The sequence below is a fragment of the Dipodomys spectabilis genome, unplaced genomic scaffold (assembly GCF_019054845.1).
Source record: "Dipodomys spectabilis isolate Male_0828 unplaced genomic scaffold, ASM1905484v1 ptg000009l, whole genome shotgun sequence".
In the NCBI taxonomy this organism is placed as follows: domain Eukaryota; kingdom Metazoa; phylum Chordata; class Mammalia; order Rodentia; family Heteromyidae; genus Dipodomys; species Dipodomys spectabilis.
This window is the reverse complement of record NW_024870686.1, coordinates 18,342,461-18,367,848: the sequence shown is the minus strand read 5'-3', so window position 1 is coordinate 18,367,848 and position 25,388 is coordinate 18,342,461. Positions and strand designations below refer to the sequence as shown.

The 25,388-nt window shown below is 36.2% G+C and overlaps 1 protein-coding gene across 1 annotated transcript in view; it reads left to right on the top strand.

The window, feature by feature from the left end:
- Tenm3 (teneurin transmembrane protein 3) overlaps positions 1–25,388 on the top strand; it is a 325,821-nt gene that overhangs the window by 206,492 nt on the left and 93,941 nt on the right. Inside the window, exons 7-11 of the mRNA XM_042699846.1 lie at positions 5,274–5,484; positions 5,935–6,036; positions 6,229–6,423; positions 7,531–7,731; positions 13,373–13,558. Of these exons, the coding sequence (XP_042555780.1) occupies positions 5,274–5,484; positions 5,935–6,036; positions 6,229–6,423; positions 7,531–7,731; positions 13,373–13,558 (895 nt within the window). The remainder of the gene's footprint in view (positions 1–5,273; positions 5,485–5,934; positions 6,037–6,228; positions 6,424–7,530; positions 7,732–13,372; positions 13,559–25,388) is intronic.

The window sequence follows — 25,388 nt, the reverse complement described above, 5'->3', positions numbered from 1 at the left end:
AAAAGAAATTATTTAAATTACTTGCCATATTATCTAATATTAGGATAGCAACTCCTGCCTGTTTATGGGGGCCATTTGCTTGGTAGATTTTGTTCCAGCCTTTCACATTCAAAATGTGTTTGTTTTTATGGGCAAGGTGTGATTCCTGAAGGCGCAGATAGAAGGATCTTGCACATTTGGACATGCTGAAGGCTCCCTCCGCTTCTCACTTCCCTCCATCTACACTCACACCAGTAATCTTTTTGGCCACATGGCATTAAATGTTAACTGCATCATACCAGATTCCCATTGTGTATGCCCAGCCAGGCCTTTCTCTTCTACTTCACAACATGCATTAAGATGAGCGTAATGTTTTCATTTTCAGGGAAATGGATAGAAGTGGAGACTGTCATGCTCAGTGAAATAAGGCAGGTTAAGGATAAAGTTTGTTTTTCGACATAACGTCTTGTACATCTCATGTTGTAATGGGGCCACCTATAACCCTATTTAAACAATTTGTTTTTTCCTTACCCTCCACAAATTATATCAACATCAAATACAGTGAGAGCAGGGCTTATACCATGGGGGAGGTACATAGCGGGGTGGGGGGTCGTGGGGTGGGGGTGTGAGGGGGGTTTGGAGGGTGGGAGGATGGAGAGGGGAAGGGATGTTATGGGGAAACAAAGGAGGAGGCAACAATGCTTGATAAGAAATGTACTCACTATCTTGTCCATGTAATTGTAACCCCTCTGTATGGTATTTTCACAATAATAAAAAAAATCACAGTCAATAAGCAACAAAAAAATGTAAAAACAATAAAAAAAGAAGGATAAAGATCAAAAATAAATAAATAAATTACTTACCATAAACCTAGAATTTAGACTTTTTCCAGGATTAGGTATTATATTAGTAATTAGAGGAATTTCAAAAGTACAAAAATTAACTAATTTAAATTGACAGATGAGTTTATGGTTGTATTTCACAACCAGTTTATTTACCCATGTAATTCATAATGTTTTTAATTTTTTTCAATAAAATCTACTCTGGGCATCAGTGGCTCATGCCTATAATCCTAGCTACTCAGGAGACTAAGATCTGAGGATCGTGGTTCTAAGCCAGCCCAGGAGGAAAGCCTATGAGACTCTAATTTCCAAAAAAGAGGGGAGGGAAAGGCTAGAAATGGAACTGTTTTCCAGTGGCAAAGCACTAGCCTCGAACAAAAAGGCTCAGGGCCAGTGCCCCAGGCCCCAAGTTCAGGGATCTGCTCCAAAAATCAATAAATAAATAAAGTCTAGAAAGTTTATACAAATTTTATATTATTTAACTTCATGAGAAACTATGGTTTTATTGTCTAGGAACATAAATTATTAAGAAAAGTTGACCAGAAAAGGTGCACATTTTGAAAGAAAGATGAGTAAGCAAACTTCAACAGGCTTTATCTAATGTCATTGTAGATTGAGTTCCAATACCTCTATTTTATAGCTATTAAATTTTTGCTTATGATGCTGTAATGTATTCATTTATCCTCTCTGTGTTAACAAGGTAAATGCCTTTGGTACTTACGATGTACTTGCATCCAATTTTATATTCTAGATTTGACTCCAGTTTGAATCTTGTTCATGTTGTAAGTGGTGCTGGCTAGGATTTAAAAATAAGATGCTCCCCAATGGAAGGGGGTTTCTAGAGCTTCAGTTATAGCTGATAGATTACACTTTGGGCAATAGTCCAATATGGAAAATGTCCAGTATGGAAAGATGGAAAATTATTTCTCAAATGGAACTACATATAAAATTAAATTATTTTTCTCTAATTCAAGGTATAGACTTCTGAGTCTAGCATCATAGTGTGTGTGTGTGTGTGTGTGTGTGTGTGTGTGTGTGTGTGTGTGTGTGTGTGTGCATAACTTACAAATTCTAGAAAATAATTTCAGATGAAAACTCTCTATTGCACAGTTGAAAGGGTTAAAAATGTATGGTTGAATTTTTTTTCAAGCTATATATGACATTTAAGATTTGGGAAATAAAAGATGCAGTTGCAGGTTTTCTCATATTCTCCCCTGCCTAAAACACTACTGAGCATGATATCCACTTTTCTTGTCTACCCCCAACATATATGTTTAAGTAGATTGTACATGTTCTTAGGCTTCTGTTATTAGAGTTTCTTCCCCTGGTTTATTCAAGATCAGCAGAGCAAACAACTGTTTCTGAGTTCAGTGTTTAAACATGAAATACACCATAAAGCAGCCCAAATTGAACATTTCTCTGTTTCTGGGGAATGTTAAATAAATCAACCTGAAATAATTAAAACTGGCCAGCCATTCAGAAGTCACTTGAGTTTTGAAAAGTCTTTGTGACCCTTCATAAAACTGTTCGTTTGATTGTTGCCAAGGAGCCATTGACTTCCTTCCCCCTGCTAGATTCATTCTCTTGGACAGTTGGAAACCTAAGCAAGCAATTCAGCATTCTGCAGTTAGTATGTTTGGGCATGGCAGTGCAGTTGCTTAAAGGTTGTTCAGACTAGGAGGCAGAAGCCTGTTCTAAGCACACACCTAAAACTTTCTAAATTGTGATCTCACCCACAAACTTCTCTGAGTCTCAGTGCCTATTGGTAAAATGAGAACACTGGATCCAATGATCATCCAATTATCTTCCTTATTTACATTTAAATAATTTCTAGCAGGACTATGATACCATTTTAAAAAGTCAAGTGTCATGAGGTTTACCCATAATTCAGATTTGAGAGGTGAATGTCTGAGAATTGAGTTCCATGCTAGAGTGGGCAACATAGCAAGACCTCGTCCCTCGAAACAAATCATAATAGTGATCGAAGAAAACAAGCAAGCCTTTGTTGATTGTGAATTCTTAATACTTCAATAACAGAAAATGGTAATGATGCAGGTAATTTTTACTTTTCAGAACTGAACTACCAAATACTGAGAAAAAAATTTTTGACTGTTCTATTATGTAATGGATCATAGATGCAAAAACCAGGAAAATTTTTCTTCTAGTAATTTTACAAAGTAGTTTGTTAATACACCATAGTCTAAAGACAAAATTTTTAAACATTTGGCAATGTTTTATTATTTTTAAAAATACCATTAAAAGGAACTTTAATGGTAAGATGAGCTCTAATTTATATGAAATTAGCTGAGCTAGGTATGAATTAGATGAGATCTAATTTATATGAAGTATTTATCAAATAATAGATGGAAATTGGATTTCTGGCTAGACCAAAGAATTTCATCCTAAAAATGTCATAAAATCTTATGATTTCTTTCCCCTAGGAATCCAATTTCCATCTTACAAATAACTTTTTCAAAGCAAAACCCAAGTATGCCTTCATGTGATCATTTGGATCCTAAGAACAAAAGTTACTAATATGTTCGTTCTATATCATTTGTTTATTTAGGGTAGAAATTATTTCATTGTAGAGATTTTTTTTTAGGTATTTGAAGCCCAATGTGAAATATCCCTCCCCCCAAACTAGGTAGATATTCAAAAACAATCAGTTCCAACCTAGCACAGCTATCATGCCGAACTGCAGCCTGATTTGATAATATGGTGATAATAGTGCTTTCTGTAATATAGGTAATGATGATAAAGATGATAAAATTGGAGGACTACTTAAAATTCAAAGTTTCCTCCATCACATCTTCAGTTACTGTGTTTGATATTAGTGAACAAAGGTGTTCATATGCATTAGGTCATAAAAATACAACTTTTTCCTGTTGCTTTGAAATATTTAAATCTGCCCAGTAAGTAAATGAATGAGTTGAGACTGAGATACTTCTCACAATTGCTGAGTTAATTTCACTCTGATCATTATGGAATGGAATTCCAGTGACATTTTTATAGTTAACTAGCCACATCTGTCATTATTTTCATCCTTGTAAGAAATAAATGGAAAAAAAAAAAACTGGGGATATAAATCAAGTTACTCCCTTTTGGCATTTTATTTCTCATAGCTGAATGATGCAATATTGCAGGGATTTTTTTACTACCAAAAGACCAAACTATAATTTCATATTTAAATAAAGACTTAATAAGTCAAAGCCTAAATTAGATATTCTAAATATAATTATCTCTAAATGTAACATTAGACATCTATGATCTGTACAGTGCCAGTCAATTTAGCTACAATTCTCAGAAATCCTAACAACTGGTTTTGTTCCAATTTGACTAAACTAAGAGATTTCTGTAATCTTTCAAATATGCCTCTGATGAAATTTCACATAAGGAATAACAGAAAATAAAATATTAATGATTCATGTGTATAGTGATATGATAAGTAGATAGCATCTCAACATAAACCTACTCCAAGAATAAAATGAAAGTGTTACTTAACAGTCTATAGGAAGTAAATAACTATTTTTTTATTTTTAATTTTTCAAGCTCTGGGGAGATGGGGGAATAGAGACCTCCCTCAACAGGGTAGCGGCTACACAGGTTCAACTAACTATTTATAGAAAGTTTATTGTTTTTTTTTTTTTATTAGCGCTCTACCACTTGAGCCACAGTGCCACTTCTGGCTTTTTTTTTTCTTTTTGCTTATGTGGTGCTGAGGAATCGAACCCAGGGCCTCAGGCATGCAAGGCAAGCGCTCTACCACTGAGCCACCTTCCCAGCCACTGAGCCACCTTCCCAGCCCCTTATAGAAAGTTTTATCTGAGATGTTTATTGAAATTGTTAGGAAGTCTTTTCAGTCTTCACAGTGCCCTACGTATCAGACTCTGACGAAGTACCTTAAGAGTTGTTTCCTTTGTCTTTAAAAGGTTAATTACTACTTCCTTCCCCAAGGAGTTGCTTTGAGGACTAAAAATCTCAGTGCAAAGTAAAGATGTAATGATGGTTGTTAGTAACTGAGCATTAAATTAGAGAAAGGAAAAAAATCATAAATAAGTAAAGTAGCTCTCCAGTTTGGAATATAACAATCATAGACAAAATAGCTTACTAGTTTGGAAGGTAACTTAAGATACATTTTGTTTGTACCCCAAACTGTCTAAGCTCATCAAACTTTTTCTCAGACATAAGAACCCGAATAAAACTGAAACTCCTGTCACCCAATCAGGGAAGAAATGATACTAAGAAGTTTAAACCCAACAATGGTGGCAGCAGTTAATTCTCCTCATCCTTTGTAAGTGCTGTGTGTAGATTTCTACCATGGGAAACCTTCCACTTAGGAACTTCTTTTCTAACATTGTATTGGCTCACAAAACACTTGAAGAAGAAAAGAGTATTAACAGCCACGCTGTTATATGTCTGGCTACTAACGATGCTCCTTATCTTCATCCCCAGTACGATTTTGTGGAGCTTCTGGATGGTAGCAGGTTGATTGCAAGAGAGCAGAGGAATCTGGTCGAGTCTGAAAGAGCCGGGCGCCAGGCGAGATCTGTCAGTCTTCACGAGGCAGGCTTTATCCAGTACTTAGATTCTGGAATCTGGCATCTGGCTTTCTATAACGATGGGAAAAATCCAGAACAGGTGTCTTTTAATACCATTGTAATAGGTAAGAACCCTTTTTGAAGCATCTTTTTTTTTTTTCCTGACTACATGTTGAACAGAAACTAAATAATCTTTACCAATTTTTAGTGATTCCTGGACTGGGTAAAGCCCCTGTAAGATGTGATGTGTGTGTGTGTGAGTGTGTGTGTGTGTGTGTGTGTGTGTGTGTGTGTGTGTGCGCGTGCGCGCGCGCGCGCGTGCATGTGTTTTAATTACAAAATATCCATTTGCAGTTACTTTGGAGGAAGAGAGAGCATATCGTGAGAAGACTTTAAAATCTGCATCCGAGTGGCACTGCTCTGCTTTGGGATTTAAATTATCTAGTATCGATACCTCACATTCTGGGTTATGGGAAAATTCCCTTCAGTACCTAGCTAAGCTGATCAAAGTGGCCCTGTCTCTTTTGCAAAAGGGAAGCTCTACAACCAACGTTCGTTCTTTCTCTCTTCTCCAGAGTCGGTGGTGGAATGCCCCCGGAATTGCCATGGAAATGGGGAGTGTGTTTCTGGAACTTGCCATTGTTTTCCAGGATTTCTGGGTCCGGATTGTTCGAGAGGTATGCAAGTCAAATGCTTTTGCTTAAGCCGATATAAATGAGCTGTAGCAACACCTAATTCAGAAAACCAGGCAAGACAAGGAAGAAAGAAGGGGAAACTAGCGTATTGCTTGTTCTGGGGCTATGTCTTTTCTTTTGAAAGCTTGAAGGAAAATGTGGCTGTTCATTCTCCTGTCGTGTTTTATTTCACAGCAGCCTGTCCCGTGCTATGTAGTGGCAACGGGCAGTATTCCAAGGGTCGCTGCCTGTGTTTCAGTGGCTGGAAGGGCACGGAGTGTGATGTGCCGACGACCCAGTGCATTGACCCGCAGTGTGGGGGTCGTGGGATTTGTATCATGGGCTCTTGTGCCTGCAACTCAGGATACAAAGGAGAAAACTGTGAAGAAGGTAAACATGTCAATATTTACAGAACCCCATTGTTCTCTTCCTAAAGAAAAGATTATAGCTCGAAATCTGCAGGTTAGCAGAAGGTGGATTGCTCTTCTTACATGCCTCTTTATTCGAATCATTTTGATTTTCTTATTAATTGGGGGTTATTCCCATCTTGACTAATAAAAAGAACAAACACCACAGAGCCCTTGCTTTTGCTCTTTTTCCCAGTAGCGCGCATAATTCTCTTTACTCTGAAAAAATAAAAAGCAAACATGGGTGCTTTAAAACAACAGTGGACTCCTGTTTTGTTTTTGGTTTGTTTGTTTTTTTCCTCTTAGAATTTTTCACACTAATGCCAGCCTCTAAATCTAGCATTTTGGCACCTCTCAAGAATAAGTGAGCGTAATGCACTAATGAAAAAAGTAACAGAATCATGGATTTATTCCGTGACCACATGTAATGATGAGAGTCAAGATACTATAGTGTAAAGCACAGTTAAATTGTTTTTTTTAAGCACTATTTCCATTCCATTCTTCAATCAAATTGATTTTATTGATCTGCACTCACAAAGTAATGCAATTAAGTCTCTGGAATTAAATTTTCAGGCCATTGACCCTACAAGTGTAAAGTTTTATTGAGTCAAATTGCTAAATTAAATCTCATCATCTAAAGCACATTAAAGTGAATTAAGAAGGATAGAGAGTATGCAACTCATTTATTTCTCAAACAATTTGAGGCTACCATACAGCTGTCAGTGTTTCGTGGTCATGGATTGGGTCAGCTGATACAGATTTTGTTATAGAAAAGGCAATACTTATTACTCTGATTAGGAAGACTAGAAAGCAGTCATCTGAAACCTCAAGAGCATATTTGTATAATTCATGAAAAATCACAAATCCTTGCAAGAGTCTCAGTTACCTAAATGGCATTGAACTGGTTCTGGGTGTTTTATTGTATTACAACTGTTTGCATGTTCAGAAGCAGCTTCCTGAAAATGGTAGCTAGATATTTGATTCTCTAAAATATTCATAGGAATTAGATTCAGATTTGTTTTAAGTTTCTGCTTGTACTATGATATCTTCCAGATTTAATAAAACTGTTCTTTTTTTTTTCTTGACATAGCTGACTGTCTAGACCCTGGGTGTTCGAATCATGGAGTTTGTATACATGGGGAATGTCACTGTAACCCAGGATGGGGCGGTAGCAATTGTGAAATCCTGAAGACCATGTGTCCTGACCAGTGCTCTGGTCATGGGACATATCTTCAAGAAAGTGGCTCCTGTACTTGTGACCCTAACTGGACTGGCCCAGACTGCTCAAACGGTGAGGGTAGTAAGAGCAATAAACCAAATGCTTACCCTAGCTTAAAGATTAGGATATTTTAAAACACATGTATTAAACTTGATCAAAATCAGCAAAGTGATCATTCATATTGACAGGTTTAAATAGTAAAAGTAATGAAATATACTCTTTGAAAAGAAAGGAAACAGACTTAACTGATTTGTTAATAAAAACCTCTCCAGTATTGTTAGTAAGAATAATCCTTCACCTGGCTTCCTAGTCTCACTTTGTAGAACTACTAATTGAAACCAGACTCCCTCTGGGCCTGTGTACCAGCATGGAGATTTAACCTATCTCTATGAACAAAGAAGCCTCATTTTATAGTTATTTGATTTCAGACTAAATGTGATAAAAACCGAATATATGCATATATGTATACATGCATATATTTAAAATGAATAATGTTTCAACACTGAATTTTTATTGTAACAAAATGACCATAATAGAAATGATAGTAATGTTTATTCAATCATACAGGTAGTTACTGAGTATTTACTATGTACATGAAAATGTGATAGGCAGTATATAAATGAAAAAATTCTGCCTGTCCTCTAAAACAGTGCCTTAAGATTTTTTTAAGCCTGACCCACAGTCATAAATACATTGTTACACTGTAATCTACCATATGTATACACATATACATAACTGACATGAAAATTTTACACACTGATTTTTTTCAGAGTAGAAACCTGGCCAGGTAGAGGGGTGGGGAGGGGGGATACTCCTGAGTAGCTAGAGTTACAGATGTGAGCCACTGGTTTTTGTTTGTGTTTTGTTTTGTTTTGTTGCTAGCTGCAGCTCACGGACTAATTTCATGATATTCCTGCTCATTAGTCACACAGTTTGAAAAGATGCCATGCTAGCCTAGGAGATTGCAGTTTAATTAGAGAGATAAGGTGAACATACATGAAATAATTACAATCCAGTACATTCCACTTTCATATTATGTCACTTGTTTCACAGATTAACATGCTCAGTTCGAAAGAGTGGTCCTACCTTGATGAATAAGAACATTTTCAAGGAGATTTTTATTAACATTTCTTGCCTTCATTTAAGTATGGCACTCTGGAGTAAGGTGGGAGGATATTTCTTACTGTGAAGCACTATTGTGGCTCATGCCTGTAATCCTAGCTACTCTGGAGGCTGAGATCTGAGGATCCCAGTCAAAGCCAGCCCAGGCAGTAACGTCTATGAGACTCTATGAGATTAATGCATGTAAAATACTTAGTGCAACCTAGATATGGTAGCACATACCTATAATTCCAGCACTCAGGATGCTGATGAAGGAGGATTGTGAGGTCTTAAATATAATAAGACTGTCTCAAAGGACAAACAAAAATATTTAGTACAATATATAAACATTTAATATATGCCATGAATACATAACAAACTATATATAATTTGAATAATAAATTCTGAATGGAGCTTTCACTACCACCACTACTGACACTTCTATTAACAAAGATATAGATGGGAGAAATATTAATATGTACAGGAGATAGTGTAAAAGGAATAATGTTTTGAAGTAAAAATTAACTTGGGCCTTATTTTAGGGAGTTAGTTGAAAAGATGATTTAGAGCGGGGTGCCAGTCATTCACACTGTAACCCTAGCTACTCAGGACGCTCAGATATAGGAACATGGTTCTAAGCCGGCCCGGACAGGAAAGTCCATGACACCCTTATCTCCAATTAACTCCCCCCAAAATCCAGATGTGGAACTGTGTCTCAAGTGGTAGACACCAGCCTGAACAACAAAAAAAAAAGTTCAGGACAATGCCTAAGCCCTGAGGTCAAGTCCCAGGACTAGGACCTATCTATATATAACAGATGTAGGATAAGTAAGAATAAAACATAAGACAGGTCTGGGAATTTTAGAAGGGCCTTCCTGTTCCAATAAAGAGTTTCAGGAAATCTCCATCAACCAGCATTTACTGAGTGTGTATATGAGTGTGTCTGTATGTGTGTGTGTCTGTGTGTGTCTGTGTGGCGGGGAGGCCTGTCCTAGGGTTTGAACTCAGGGCCTAGGCCTTGTCCCTGAGCTTTTTTACTCAAGGCTAGTGCTGTTACCACTTGATCTCCACTTCTAGCTTTTTTCTGGTTAATTGAAGATAGGAGTCTCACAGTCTTTCCTGCCTGAGCTGGCTTCGAATCCTGATCATCAGATCTTAGTCTACTGAGTAGCTAGGACTTACAGATATGACACCAGGCAGTGGCATTCTTTTAAAAAAAAATAAGTTTTTTATTGTGAAAATACCATACAGAGGGGTTACAGTTATATGAGCAAGGTAATGAATACATTTCTTATCAAGCATTGTTGCCTCCTCCTTTGTTCCCCCCCCCCCTCAGCATCCTGTCCCTCCCACCTCAACTACACCCCCCACCCCCCATCCCGGCCTAAATTATAAAGTTTTAAGTAAGATATCGACTTGATTTTTTTCTCTTTTCTTAAAAATACATTTCATGGGGCTGGGAAGGTGGCTCAGTGGTAGAGCGCTTGCCTTGCATGCATGAGGCCCTGGGTTAGATTCCTCAGCACCACATAGCAGGAAAAAAAAAAGCCAGAAGTGGCGCTGTGGCTCAAGTGGTAGAGCGCTAGCCTTGAGCTGAAGAGCTGAGGGACAGCACCCAAGCCCAGAGTTCAGGCCCATGACCGGAACCAAAAAAAGAAAAAAAAAATACATTTCATAAGAATCAAAATAGGCATTTCTAACTTGTACACTAAAACATTTATTCCACCAATTATATTAAATAGAAATAATTACTTGTGTAATAAAGAAAGTTTCTTATGCCTCACTCTGTAAAATAGGTATAATAATAATAGCTCCATAATAATATTCACTTGAAATATAGTTATTCTTCCCACCCTTTTCCAACTAAGAAAGGAGTATGCAAAATACTAACTTCTGATTTATGAAAAGTTATTATAATATATTACTTTCATTATTTTATAGAGAGTAGTTTGTAATTGATGCTAAATGTCACAAAATGCAATTCTTTCTTCATAAAACCATTTTCCTATGAATAGCAAAAAATAAATAAATGTTAATTAAAAGATCAAATTAGCCATCGAAATCACATTAGTGTACACATTTAGGTTTAATTTTATTCATGCTGATTTAATTATTAGTTGAAAATTTTATCATATACAAAAATTTTCCAGTTTAGTATAGTGAGTGGGATTCTTATTCTATTCCTTTCTATGTCCCTATGCAAAACAGAAATTGACATACATTAAACTCTCAATACTTTGAGTTGAGTAATGACTATAATAATTGTTCTTTCCAAGAAAAGAACTAACTACAGAATAAACTCCTTATTAAACTCTGCTACTAGCTGTGGAAATAGAAAACTTCTTTGGAATTAATAGTAACTACCTCAAATACGCTTATGTTCACCCTGACAAAAATACCTCATCTAGATTAATATGGCTGCAAAATACCTTTCTTGTGTGAACCTTATAAAAATCATTGTTAGTTTACACATTTGGCTTAAAGTTTTATTTTCAGTATATGTAACTATAACCCCTCTGAACATCACCTATATAATAATTTTTTAAAGAAATCAGTATAATTGTGATTTTCTAACTAAATATTAAAGGAAACATTTTCATAGCTACCTCTTTTGTTGTGGTACAAATGACCTTCAGCTATCTCAATTTAATAGAGTAGATTTTACATCTAAAGAAACATTTGGTTAAACTGCTAAAAGAGAAAAATGAATTATTTCCATTAGAAATTTTATAAGTTTGAAAGCAAAAGAGCTTTCCTCCTATCTTCATCAACAGTTTGTCCATTAATTAGCCCTTCAATTCCACTTCAATTAAATTAACTCTAATTAATAAGTTCATTACAAAGATTGACGCACCTTGCTCAAAGCTAGTGTGCTAAATGCTGATAAACACCTTCACCCTAATGAAAAATTGATTAGATTGAATAAAGGTACCTCAGAAAGAAATCTCTCTCTTCTGGGGCTGAGCTGGTGTTATGTTGCTCTGAAGTTAATCAAACCTACCTTGGACCTCTTAATCAAAAATTTAATTCAAAGGCGATAGAAAATGTCATGTGTGCACACAAACACACATGCACACATACATAGACACATGCACACACATTATTTTAATGCTTTCTCCAACTCCTAGTCAGTAGTCTTGAGTGCTGTTTTATAAGAAATGTTAAAATTCTCATAGTGCTTTAATATGATGGTTCACGTTATCCTGTAAAATACAGAATTACAGTGTTAAAGAAATGTAACTGAGGAAATGAATAGTGAGGTACAAGTGAATAGCTTGTATAAATAATAATAAATAGATAATAAAGATAGTAATAAATAATAAATAATTGCTGTAAAACAAAGGAGGAGACAACAATGCTTGATAAGAAATGTACTCATTACCTTGCTCATGTAATTGTAACCCCTCTGTACAGTATTTTCACAATAAAACTTACTAATAAAAAAATTGCTATATTTTTAACTTAAAGAAAATAGACCATAGTCTATTTTATAGTGTTTGAGAAATGATTTCTGACCTCCATTTTAAATCATCCTTGTTACTGCAAGAAAACCAAAACTCAACAGCTGTCTTACATTTTTTACTATTAACTCTGTATTTAAAGAATAAAAAATAAATTCCATTCTCAATTCACCTCACTCTTTCTAAGTTAAATGTAGTAAAAATAAAGCTTTAAAAAAATCTTTCATGGAAAAAATAAAAGTACTTCTGGCATCTGAATTCTCTTTAAAGAGAATTAACCTAGTGTTAATTTTTGAGGTGATTTGCTTACTTGGACTATTTCAGTAATTCCATAGGTTAAAAAAAATCTTGGGTTTTTAAATGACAATCACTTGTTATATATATACTATTAAAGTTTCTGGTATGTGGGTTAAGCAATTTGTAGTTATTATTTGTAAAAATATGATGAAAGGAAAACCAACAATATCTTTTATTTAACCAGTATGTCTACATGTCTGGAGCAAGATAATATAATTTGATAGATTTTTTAATGAAAGTTTCTGAATATTTAAATTTTTAAGTAGTGAAATTGGAAATAGTCCTTTTTTAACAAGCAGATTTCTTTTTTATTATGGAAAAATAAGGAAAATTTAAATTACCTGTAATTCTACTATCTATATGTAACTGTTTTCAATATTTACACATGAGAAATACTCCTTTTCAGTTCTCATAAAATATGTGAAATCCAATTCCTTTTAGATGCTTGAGATAATTAGATACTGAAATAATACATTATTTTGGTGCATGTGTACATTTTCTTGGCTAGAAGAGATACTCCTGGCTATTTATACATGAATATGACTATTCTACATCCATACATTTCATATATAAAATATCTTTATCTATAAAGGAAGAAATTCTTCCCAACAAAATCGCATGCGTATTTTAGGCACCCTGTACAACCGCAGATAAAATTAAATGACAGATAAGAGAGTACAATTCTGCCATTCGTGATCCCGACTCATCAGTGCTGAAATGAACTTCCGTATAGGCACACATTCGGTGAGATTATGTTTCACTTGAACAAGTTGAAGATGTAATTCTCCTCATTAATTCCCTTTCTCACCCCCTGCTACTCTTCCCCTCCTGCCCTCCTTCGTTTTTCAAAACAGAAATCTGTTCAGTGGACTGCGGCTCGCACGGTGTTTGCATGGGGGGCACTTGTCGCTGCGAGGAGAGCTGGACAGGCCCAGCATGCAATCAGAGAGCATGCCACCCCCGCTGTGCCGAACATGGGACCTGCAAGGATGGCAAGTGCGAATGCAGCCAGGGATGGAACGGAGAGCATTGCACCATTGGTAGGCCAACCGCACTTGGATTTATTCATATACTTCATTGCTTTTTTTTTTTTTTCCTTTTTGCTAGCTATGCTTGGAATCAAACCCAGGGGGCTTAGGCCAGCTAGGCCAAGAGCTCTACCTCTGAGCTACCCCCAGCTCTAGGCTGCACGTCTGCAGCTCTCCATCTACTGCCAAAGAACGAAAATTGTTGGCTGTTTTACTCATTGTGATTTTTTTTTCAATTTGCCTTCCTTAAAAAGGAATTTCTTTTTTTTTTTTTTTGTTTATAAGTATGGTTATCATTTTCGAATGACAGTTCATTTGTATTTAGGACAACTGTTTGTTAGTATAATTTTATGTTGGACTCACGTAAAGAAAATTTAATTTCGACTTCTAAGCGGTGCATTCAGTGCGCCACAAAGGTGCATCTTCACAGCACTGTGGAGTCCTGGCCCCACAGTTATGAGCTGTCTTCTTCATGCTCCACAGTGCCATTACATCTCTTAACACGAGTTGTGTTATTATACTTTAAAATTGTTTAAAAATTTTTTTTAAATACACAGCATTATTGATTCCAGAATCACAGACTTTAGACTTGCCAATCTGTTTAGTCTCTACAAAAGATATTTGACTTTTTATAGCTTTCTTTTGTAGTATCACTAAAAATAAGTAAAATAATGCACAAGTCTAGCTGTCCTTTATATGCCTCATCCCTTTCCAAATGTGATGATAGGTTAAATAAAACAATCAAATAGGTGTTTAGTATCAAATCATTTTCATTAAAAGGCTTTTGTAAATAAATGGTATTTAATATGATTATAGACGTATATAGGCCATACATTCTTCATATATTCAATACATTTGCTTTTACATGCCAAGTTACCAAATTAAAATGTTCAACTAAAAATAATACAATAAAAGTGAGTAATAAATGTCTAGCTCACTTCAGTGAAAGTATATAACATTACTTACAAATACCCAAACCTGCAAAAATTTCAGAAATTAACGTATATTATTCCACATTTGTTTTACTTCCTTAGGGCAAAATTTGATTAAAAAAAAAAAACTATTTGGAGGAAGTGTTGGTATTTTCAAGAATTTCTTCTTCCAGTATACCTACAAGGATTATGTACTTCTATTTATTTATTTATTTGCTTTACAGGAATTGGGTGGTCAGGAATTCTGTGTCATGGGAAAATTAAAATCACATATAAAATTGTCACAATTCTACGTTTGTGAACTCTGCGTAGATCCTCCTGGATCATATTGACATCTGTTTCAAGGGTCACACACTCACCCCTTTACATCATGTTCAACCAAGGACTCGAGGACTCAAGGTGGTTGGAATTAGCTCTCGTTTATTACACATCCGAAGTGGGGCAAGTCCACTCCCAGGCTTCATGTGTTTTTCTCTCCCACCCAGAGAAGTCACATCTCGCCTGCTCCGTTCCCTAGCAATAAAAGGTATCAACATTTCTTCTAAGGGAAGCCCATGGGAAACTCAGGAGCCCAAGATTACAATCTGTCTACCATGACCACCAAATCCCAGAAGAAAAACAAAAGAAATGTTTATTGCTCCAGGTGGGCAAGATAATATGATCAGTCTAATAAACATTCAAATTTCCAGAGTCCAGCTCTGCAAGCCACTCTGCAGGTCAGGCTTGTTGTGTTCACTCTACAGCCGGCTATCAGGTTATCCAGCTGTAAACTCTTAGCTGCACAGCACCCTGAAGGCCTCGCTGAATGTGAGCTTACTGGCTAAGGGAGGAAGCAGTTGATTTGTGCTGACATTAACTGTAGATGCACATATTTAGAACACTTGCACAGTGTACACCCTCACAGTAGTGATCTGGATTTTCCTTCTCTACTCTTTGAAAGGGGCCTTGTAGGATCATCGCAGCATGCTCTTCATAGGAACTGCATTACAGGGAAGACAGTTGACGAGCAGGATTCATGCATCTTCCTGTGAATGTACTACACACTATACAGTATTTCTCCTCTGAGGAGACTGTTTCATGCCCCCAAATCTTAGAATGCCCATATGTCAGAGGGAGGGCATGGGGAAAAAAAATCCTTGTTTTGTGATGCCACTACAAGTTAATACTAGCTGGTAGAGGGAAGTTGCATAGCTCACTATGTATTCTGTAGCTTTGAAAACTAAAATACGTAGCAGAAAGCAACAGACACATTCACTTCCCAACCACTAGCTACACAACAGACCAAGTCTTTTTGAACACCCTTCTTAGTTGCTTCAAAACAAGATTTTTATTTGTAGCAAAACTTGAATATATCTTGTTGGGTTAACAATTACATGTTCTATTGTTTTCATTAATTCTGTTGCTTTTCTACTCCTATGAATAACAATATGGGACCTGCTTCATTTGAAAAATAAATCTTAAATGTGAACCTTTTAAGAGTTGTGGAAACCCTTAAAATCATTATTTTTGCTAATTATTCCATAATTTGGCATATGAAGATCCGGTTTCTTTTCCCTGGTCTACTTGCTAACTGAGTTTATATCTACAATGAAACCTAAGGGACCATTTTTGAAACAACCAGGAAGCTGTGGTGTCTTTTCATTTGGATGATTACCATTCTATAGATTTCCTCCCAATTCTGACACTTAAGTATCTGGCTGAAAGGCGCTGCCACTTTGTGAAAGCAGACTCATAAATCAGCAAGATTTTCTTCTTTCTCCATATTATGTGCCTTGTCATTGAATATGAGCAGGAAAGTTAATTGAAAAGGAGATGGAGGAGAAATTAAACAGTTAGAAGCAAACAGAAGTTTTGCAGTAGAAAGCAGAGACTATTCATTAGTCATCTTATCATGTTTTCATATACTCAGTTCATCTTTTCATAAAACCATAGACATGTTGTTAGTGAAGTGGTTATAAATTTTGAGTATTCACTGAATAGCTTCTACCTGAAAAGTTTCCATCCTGACAGTTTTATTAGTGTGTTCATGTTTTCTTCTCATTATGAATCATGAGTTCAACAAATGAGATGTGTTCATCTGCAATTTCCTTATTATTGTCCCATGTCCTCCTTCTTTCTCAGCTTAACACTATAATGATAGATAAAGATAGAAAATAAAACTTTTAGCAATATTATGATTAAAGTAGATATCTCCCAGAAGGCACTAATAAGTGGGACCTTTCATAAGTTAAGAATAGAGGAAGTTATGTGAATGAACTACATCAAATAAACACCAACCCAGCAATAACCAGTAAGCATGTAAACCAATAACATGGTTTAACACTAAAAGCAATAATGTCATCCTTTATATGTGATGGTTCCTATCTATGTGTCTTCTTTTGTTCTTCGTGCATTAGGAATGATATAAGAATATTCAGGGTGGAAGTGGTGACACTGACCAAGCTGCGTTGGACTCATAAGTTGACGTGTTAAATTGACACCCCTCTGAACAACTACTTAAAGACAATTTAAAACAATAAAAATTTAATTTTAAAAAAGCATATTTAGAGGATCCAGAAGCAAGTTAAAATATATTAAACATAATTAATACTTTATAAATAATAGTTCACATAAGTAGACTATTTTACGGTCATTTCTATATCAAAACAGTTCTATACTATAAGGGGTGAGGTGAGTCAATGGCAAATCTATGAACTGTGACATTATTAGTTATGAACTAAATAAGTTTACTGCCAATGGATCTAAGTGGGTCTAGGATCTATAACCATGTAAATAATACCCAGTTCATTGGGTTCCTCTTTTCTTATTTCTTAAGAAAAGAGTTTTCTTGGAGTATGGCTCAAGTGGTAGAGAGCTGACCTAACAAGCATTAGACCCTGAGTTCAAATCCTGTATAGGAAGGAAGAAAGAGAGGGAGGGAGGGAGGGAAGGAAGGAAGGAGGAAGGAAGAAAGAAAAAAATGAAGTATTGGCCTATGGTTTGAATTAATTGGCCATAAAATCAAATATTGTTCCAACCTCTGATGAATAGCTGCTGCAGGCAGAATTCCATGCTAATGTCACAGACAATGACAAGTTCTGAGTATCAGATGTTGACTATGACTAACCTGCAATCAAACCATTATGTTTAGTATTAGTTGAAAATATTTACCCTTTAAGCTGTCTGTCTATATCTGGACATATTAGAGGTTATAGATGAGACTGAGATCTGAAAGGGACAGTGTTAACTCTCTGGTTGTTATACCAGGAGTGTTTGTTTAAAAAAACAAGAAGACTCATCTGCCCATCTGCAGTCTAGAGAGGTATCTTTTGGAGGCTGAATGACATTTCCACTTCTTCCAGGGACAGCAAAGGAGAAAATGGGCTTATATCATGCGGTTTTGGTAGTAAAAGGAAGACTTTCAGATTGGAAAGCATGTTTAATCTTGGAACAAGCTCCACACACCCCGAGGTTTTTCATCTCCTCCATTCCAATAAGCTTTAGCAATAGCATAATTACATAATGTGAAACATTGGAGTTTTGCTTCTTCTTTTTATTGGCTTGAGGAAAAAATTTTGAAGGGGAGAGTGTTTTAACCTTTCTTTCCATCCCCCAAATTTAAAATTCTTGGGTACTAAGCCTATATGAGGGACACACTGAAGTCTGTTGAAATTCTGCAGCTTCTAAACTATGGATAATTTCTGCCATATTTGGAAAGGAACTAGAATTAACCATTGAAAAAAGAATTCTTTTTTTTTCTACTCTTATTTAGCCTTTTTTTTGTGTGTGTGTGTAGCAAGAAATCATCTTCACCTCTCAGGATGACCTCAGGTTATTTTGTGGGATACTACATTTTGATGGCTTCAGTTGCTTTCCATCTGTTAATTAACTAGTTTTTCCCCATTAAGCAATTATTGAACATCTTTTCTGTGCTACGTGTACTATTTCTTGTACAAGACAGTGTAGCATAATAAAAATGGGCTTCAATTTTTAAGATAGCATTTTAAATCGGTTCTACAATTCACTATAATTTATATCTTAACTATTCTTATCCCCAGACTTTTTTCAAATGCAAAATGTAAAATTAGTACTTGTCGGAGATTTTGAAGGAGAATATTGTAATGTTTGAGAGCTTTTTGCATTTGTATCTGTGCTGAACTATTGAGTGACCTGAGGCAAGCATTTAATGTTTCTAAGTATGTTTCTTCTTCCATAAATTTGAATATTGTGTACCTCAAAGCATTGTTAGGATTCAATGAAATACTATGAAGTAGTACTTAATAAAGTACTTAGAAAGTAGCACACAATGCATGCAAATATAAATGAGATGAACTGCAGCCCAGACAACATTTTGAGTGGTAACATTTATTTTCAAGTAACAAAAGGAACAGGTGTGATGCTGTAATTCCAGACAGGGGATTGAAGCAGGGGGACCAGGTGGCCAGGGAGCGAACCTGGGCTAAATAGGAAATTCATTCAAGGCTGGGTTGATTAGTCTATATAGTGAGATGCTATCAAAAAAAAGTTGTGCAAGGAATTTATTTTAGTTAATGAAATTTCCATCCATAATCATAAAATGTAACCTAGTGTCAGATGAATATTGTTTAACAAGGAGCTGCTGTGTTTTTGTTAGGGGTTAGAGAGTTGTTTTTGAAAATCATGATGATGAAGGAAAGATGGAATATATTGTGGCATTTTTCTTCTAGTAATGTCTCAAACACAAGCTATCTATTGAGCAACATTGATTTCCATGTACTTTCAGGCAATGCAAATGGAAATTTGACCTAAGGGAAATCCTAATTCCTTTAAGCTACAAAAAGACCAGCTATTCATTTTTATTCTAATTCTTTAGTACATTGGGAAACAAGATAATTAATTATCATAAAGACATGCTTTGTCTGCTCAGATGAAACTTAGACCTACTGTACTCAGCATACTTACATTAAATACGATGGTTGCTCTGGGTTTTTTAGGGTGCTGAGATTAGAAACTGGAAATGAAATGCACACAGCTGGAGAGTTACCTACTAAACAATATGGTGGCTGGGTGGTGGTGGGGGTAAAGGTATCCTACAGTTACCAGTGTGGACAAGCTGAGACTTGGTGTCCTAATTCTTATCTCTGACATGGTGAAAGATTAGTCTCTTTAACAGTTAAATTAAAAATAAGTGACAATTTTGAAGAAGTAATGACCCCTCTTTAAAATGCTTTAATTAGGCTAGGTATTGATGGCTCACACTCGTAATCCTAGCTACTCAGGAGGCTAAGATCTGAGGACTGCAATTCAAAGCCTGGCAGGCAAGACCATGAGACTCCTACCTCTAATTGAAAAACAATAAAACTTGGAGCTGTGGATCAAGTGATACAGAGAACAAAAGCTCAGGGACAGCACCCAAACCCTGAGTTCAAGCCCCAGGACTGCCACAAAAACAAAGCTTCACTTAGATTATAAAATGCAGTATTCTTTGTAACTTTTATAATATATATACACATATGTATATATACATATATGTGCATACATATATGTACATATACTTATACTTTTAATATATACACACATGTATATGTACATGTATATGTATATGTGTACATATGTGTATGCATATATATGTATATGTATATATTATATTCACCTAGTTGAGAATTATTTTAAAAACTGAGTTTCTTTTCATCTTTGTACCTTCTTACTCAAATGTTACTTACAATTCTTTCATAACAAGCAAATGATAAGTACCATCTCATACCTACGGATAACTCTCCTGGGAGGAATAGGGCTTCACCTCTGTTACAGATGCAAGGGTATGAAAGGAATCACTAATGCTATGTGACTTATATCACTGGCCAGCTTTACTGTGAAGTTTTTATAGTCTAAGTATCAGGGTTCCTATGCCTCAGTTTCCTCAGCTACAAAGTGGGAATATTCCAGGAACATTCCTACCATCCACTGGTTTACTAGAGCCATGACTGCACATAATCAAAATGTATATGACGATTTAACATAGCCAGGTCCACTGGAAGCCAGCTGAAGAACTGAGTTTGGGAGGAGAAATACAGCTGGTATGTAAGGAAACAGAATTTTTCTTGAAATCACATATATCAAACTTTTCATCCAGTTATAAATGGAAATCTTGTGCTATGGGAATATACTTGGTAATGGGACCCATACAATTAAAACTATGTTACTGTTTGGGGCATTTTGCTTTTGAGGCATTTTCGTGAACATTCCTGTATTTGCAGGATACAAATCTATGACAGTCTTCTATGAGCTTTTCAGGGTATGAAGTTGCTTCACAGTGTATCATTGATCTGTATAAATCCACTAGAGAAATTACGTTTATATGATGAAATACTCACACTGGCAAAAGATGACATAAAATTGAAAATGGTCCATCAAGAAGACATCAAAACAGAGTAGTTAATAAGTGTCGTCGATTCAGAGTATGTAAAATCAGTTTATTACACAATAAAAATCTCACCAAATTTGACAGTATTGCTAAAAATGTACATGACATTAGCAATAACAAATTTTGAAGCCAAATGAAAATTTTCAAAACTGGCAATATTGAAAATCACATTAAGGTATCACATTGAATAAAGACTGCATTATCTTCTATTCTACAATAAAACTGCTGCATTAGCTTCTACTCTACTTACAGAAAATATGACCAAATCATTGTCATAGAAGAAGGAAATCAAAGAGTAAATATTGCCCTACAAGAATATGGAAAATGTGTATTAGAGACAGGTGAGGCACTTAATGAATTACAGATCTCAGAAAGTTGAGATCTGAGGATTGTGGTTCAACGCCAGCCTGAGCGGGAAAGCCCATGAGACATTCATCTTCAATTAACAATAAACAAAGCCAGAAATAGTGCTATGACTCAAGTGGTAGAGCACTAGTCTTGAACAACAAGGATTAGGGACAGTCCCCAAGCCCTGAGTTCAAGCCCAGTACTGGCACCAAAAAAAAAAAAAAGTTGTTTGGGCTTTCAGGTGTTTATCAACTGAAAGTGTTTCTCATCCAGAATAATGATTCTCTTTTATAATGTATTTCATATATCATTGCGTTTTTTTTCTTAAGAAAGAGAACTCCCCTAAATTATAGAAGTTTGAGACCCACAAAACCTGGATCTGCCCTCTGTCGCCACTCTATCACTTGGCATGATCTTGGAAAATCATGGTAACCCTCCATGATTTCCTGTGAAGTGGGAATAGAAATAAGTACCTTGCTCCCGAGGTGCTGAGGTGATTAAATGCATGCAATCTGACAGAAAAGCACTCTGCCCAGTACTTGGCATAAAATGTATACCATAGAGAGAATGTACTTACAGTTATTTTTCCTAGAATGTTTGGAGTGAAAGTAATAAAAATCCAGTGATTTTTTTCCCCTCTTGGATCACTTTTAGTCTCTGCTAATTCCTCCCCCAAAGTAAGAATGCCTACTACAATTCGAGGAGAATTAATCCTCTCTCTTCCAACACACTGAGAGTAAAATTAAAGCTGCCTCTTGATCTGTCATCTGCAGGAGAGCTCAGGTCATATAAAGCCATTGGATGGAGAGCTGAGGAGAAAGGAGTTTGTCCTAAACTGACTTCATTGACAGTGGGCATCCAGACAGGCTGAGAAACCTTCCAAAAAGCTTGCAGAAAGATCATGTCCTAAAGGCCTGTTCACTGTGCAGTCCCAGTGATTCTAACTGACAAGACGGTTGACGTCACAGAGTAGACAGTGTCACAGAGTGTTGGTTCCTGAGAGAGCAGTAGAAAGCTCCTTTCAGAGCATACTGCATTTCACTCATAGTCTAGAAACTAGGCTTGTTTCCACATTTCTATTTCTTTGGTTAAGATAACCTTAGTCTCCTTTTGGGGCCTCTCAGTATTACATTTTTCTCATTTGAGTCTAATTTATCAGTTAACAGATTTATATACAGTGTTTTGTCCTCAGGAATCCCCTCAGAATTGGTATTTTCTTAAATGAGGTCACGTAATCTCTTTTCTACAAATGCAATCCTAGTTTCTCTGACCTTCCTAAAACATGGAGGCCCTGTTTCATTAGGTTGTCAGTGCTGTGTCTACTTGAATATTTTTTTAAGTGTTGCAAAGATAATGTTTACTTTTACTAGTCAACAATGTTACATTGTAAAGAAGGCCTTCAGTGTCTGTGTTGTTGATGGTAATGGTAGCTATCAAGGTTGATGTCACAAATCATCTCTCCTTCAAATGGCTTTTCTTTTCACTGTGTTAATTGTTCTTTTGTAATACTTTGGTTTGCTTTTTTTTCTCCTCCTTCTTCTCTTTCTTCTGCTTCTGCTTCTCCTTCTTCTTCTCCTTCTTCTTTCTTCTTCTTCTTTTTATTTTGTCAATCATGAAGCTTAAACTCAAGGCCTGGATGATAGCATTCAGTTACCACTTGAAGCCACAGCTCCACTTCCAGCTTTCTGGTGGTTAATTAGGCATCAGAGTCTCACAGAGTTTCTTGTCTGGGCTAGCTTTGAACTGTGATCCTCAGATCTCAGCCTCCTGAGTAGGTAGGATTACAAGCACGAACCACCAGAACCTTGCTGCTTTTTTATTTTCTTCTCTTCTCTCCTCTCTTCTTCTTTTCTTTCCTTTTTGGTACTGGGAGTAGAACACAAATCTTTGTCTTTGCTAGAAAAGCTTCAATACATATCACAGGCCTTTTTACTTCGAGTTTGTTTTTCAATTAGGGTTTCATTCTAATGCAAGTATTGCCCAATCAGTTTTGATCCTCCTAACTATGATCCTCCTAACGCAACCTCTTGAGTTGCTAAGATTACAGGCATGAGCTACTACATACCAGGCCTTGTTTGTCTTTACATATATCAAATTCATCAAAAAGGCCATAAAGTCATAGATTCAACTTACTGACAGTTGTAAGCAATGGCAGAGTGGTACTTCTTGAACAAATTAGTCTTTTACTTGGTGCTCTGTAAAACCTGCTAAGTGAAAGGGTAATCAGCCCTCTAAATCTGATCTAACTATGAAACTTGAAGTTGGATGTTATATTTCCATCATATTTTAATCTCAAATATTACATAAGGAAGTTTTTGAATCACACAATTTCTACTAACTTTTATACTCCATATCCCACCAATCTTCAGATTTGCTATTTGGAATCTTCTATTAACTTTTTGTGCATATGCTGCAACTTTAGCTTTTTACTTTTCCTCCCTCTATTTCTTCTTAACCTGCCTGCATAAGCCATGTATGTTTCCAAAAGCCCTGTTAGAATTACATCCTCAGATTAGGCAAATCCTCAGAAACCCTTTGCATTAGAATTTTCCAGTCCTTTTGCCTTTCTGTGTCTTTCTGTGTGAGAATCAGGAAAATCATAGCCCCCAGGGCCATCTTATTAATGCTCTCTGATCACGTGGAGGATTTTTTCCCAATACATAATTTCCCAGGGCCTCAGTTTCTTTCTTAGAATGGGAGTGTAGGCATGAACAACATTTGCTGTTTGTATCAGACATCAGAGTCCCCTGTCCTACATGCTGTAATTTTACCTCAGTAAGGAAAGAGGTAGCTGCATTGTCATCAGCGAACCCTGCGTGAAAATTCCAACTCAGATAGCAACCTCTGGTAAGAGGCACATTTTTGTGATACATGGATGGACAGAAGAGACTATTATTAAAGATGCTGTATATTTAGAAAAGGAGTATTTAAGATGTTCTAAACTTGAATTCTAAACATGGGTGACTGTTTTGTGGGTGAATGTATCTTTCCATGTGGGTGATGTATACATAACCTATGAAAATGAGAAGTTTGAGAGCTGTAGAAGAAATATGCTTCACATACTGAGGCAGAATCATAGGATAAATAAATTCTACCCAATGGTGGTAGATTGTACATTTTACTCCAATCATCCTCCTGTGTTATAATTCAGGGCCCAATAGCTGGTACCTAAATTAAGCTTTTTTCTACCCAGTATACTGTAAGTTACCTTGACTTCAGAAACAGTTGTGTTCAGAAAAACAAATGGAAGGTTACCTCCATTGTGATTTTTCTCACATGGGAGCAGTAAATAATCAAATGGTGATGATTTGTGTTGCTTTATGAGCTCTTAGGTATTATTGATATATGACTGATTCCTAAGATTTGATAAGCCTCATTTCTTCCTTTCTTAATGTCTTGTATTTATTTCCTACCAGGAACTTTCATGGTTTGTTGCTTAGTTTTTCTCTTAAATATCAAAATAATGTACTCTGTAAGCATTCTATATCTTAGGGAAACACCTCACAAACTTAAGTCACATCAAAGAATTTGGGGTGAGGGACAGCACTGGAGATTGAACCCAGAGCTTCACAAATGCTAGGCAAGCACTCTACCACTGACCTCAAGGAGATTTTTAAATCTATTACATTTTATGCCTTAGCAGACTTTTTGAAATACAAATATGCCCATGCCTAGGATTTCTTCCTTCAAGCACATTTCTCAACTTAATTCAATTTACATTATATGTTTTAATTTATTGAGAGACTTCTTATCTGACATAAATAAGAGTGAACAGAACTTTCTCCTTTTTTTTGGGGGGGGGGGGGAGGGTGTCAGTTGTGGGGCTTAAACTCTGGGCACTGTCCCTCAGCTCTTCAGCTCAAGGCTAGCACTCTACCACTTGAGCCACAGCACCACTTCAGGTTTTCTGGTGATTAATGGAGCTAAGAGTCTCGCAGACTTAACTGCCTAGACTGGCTTTGAACCGTGATCCACAGATCTCAGCCTCCTGCAGCATGAGCTACTAGCGCCCAGCCAGAACTTTCTTTTCACCCCTGGAAGGTTCAGTAATTCAAGACTGTCATATAAGCAAACTGACCATAGGCAGATTGGCAGGGAAAATAGGATTAAATTTATTAACATGAAAGTGCATGGTAGTCACACAGACGGTGGGAGCTTAAATAGCATTCTAAGCTAAAGG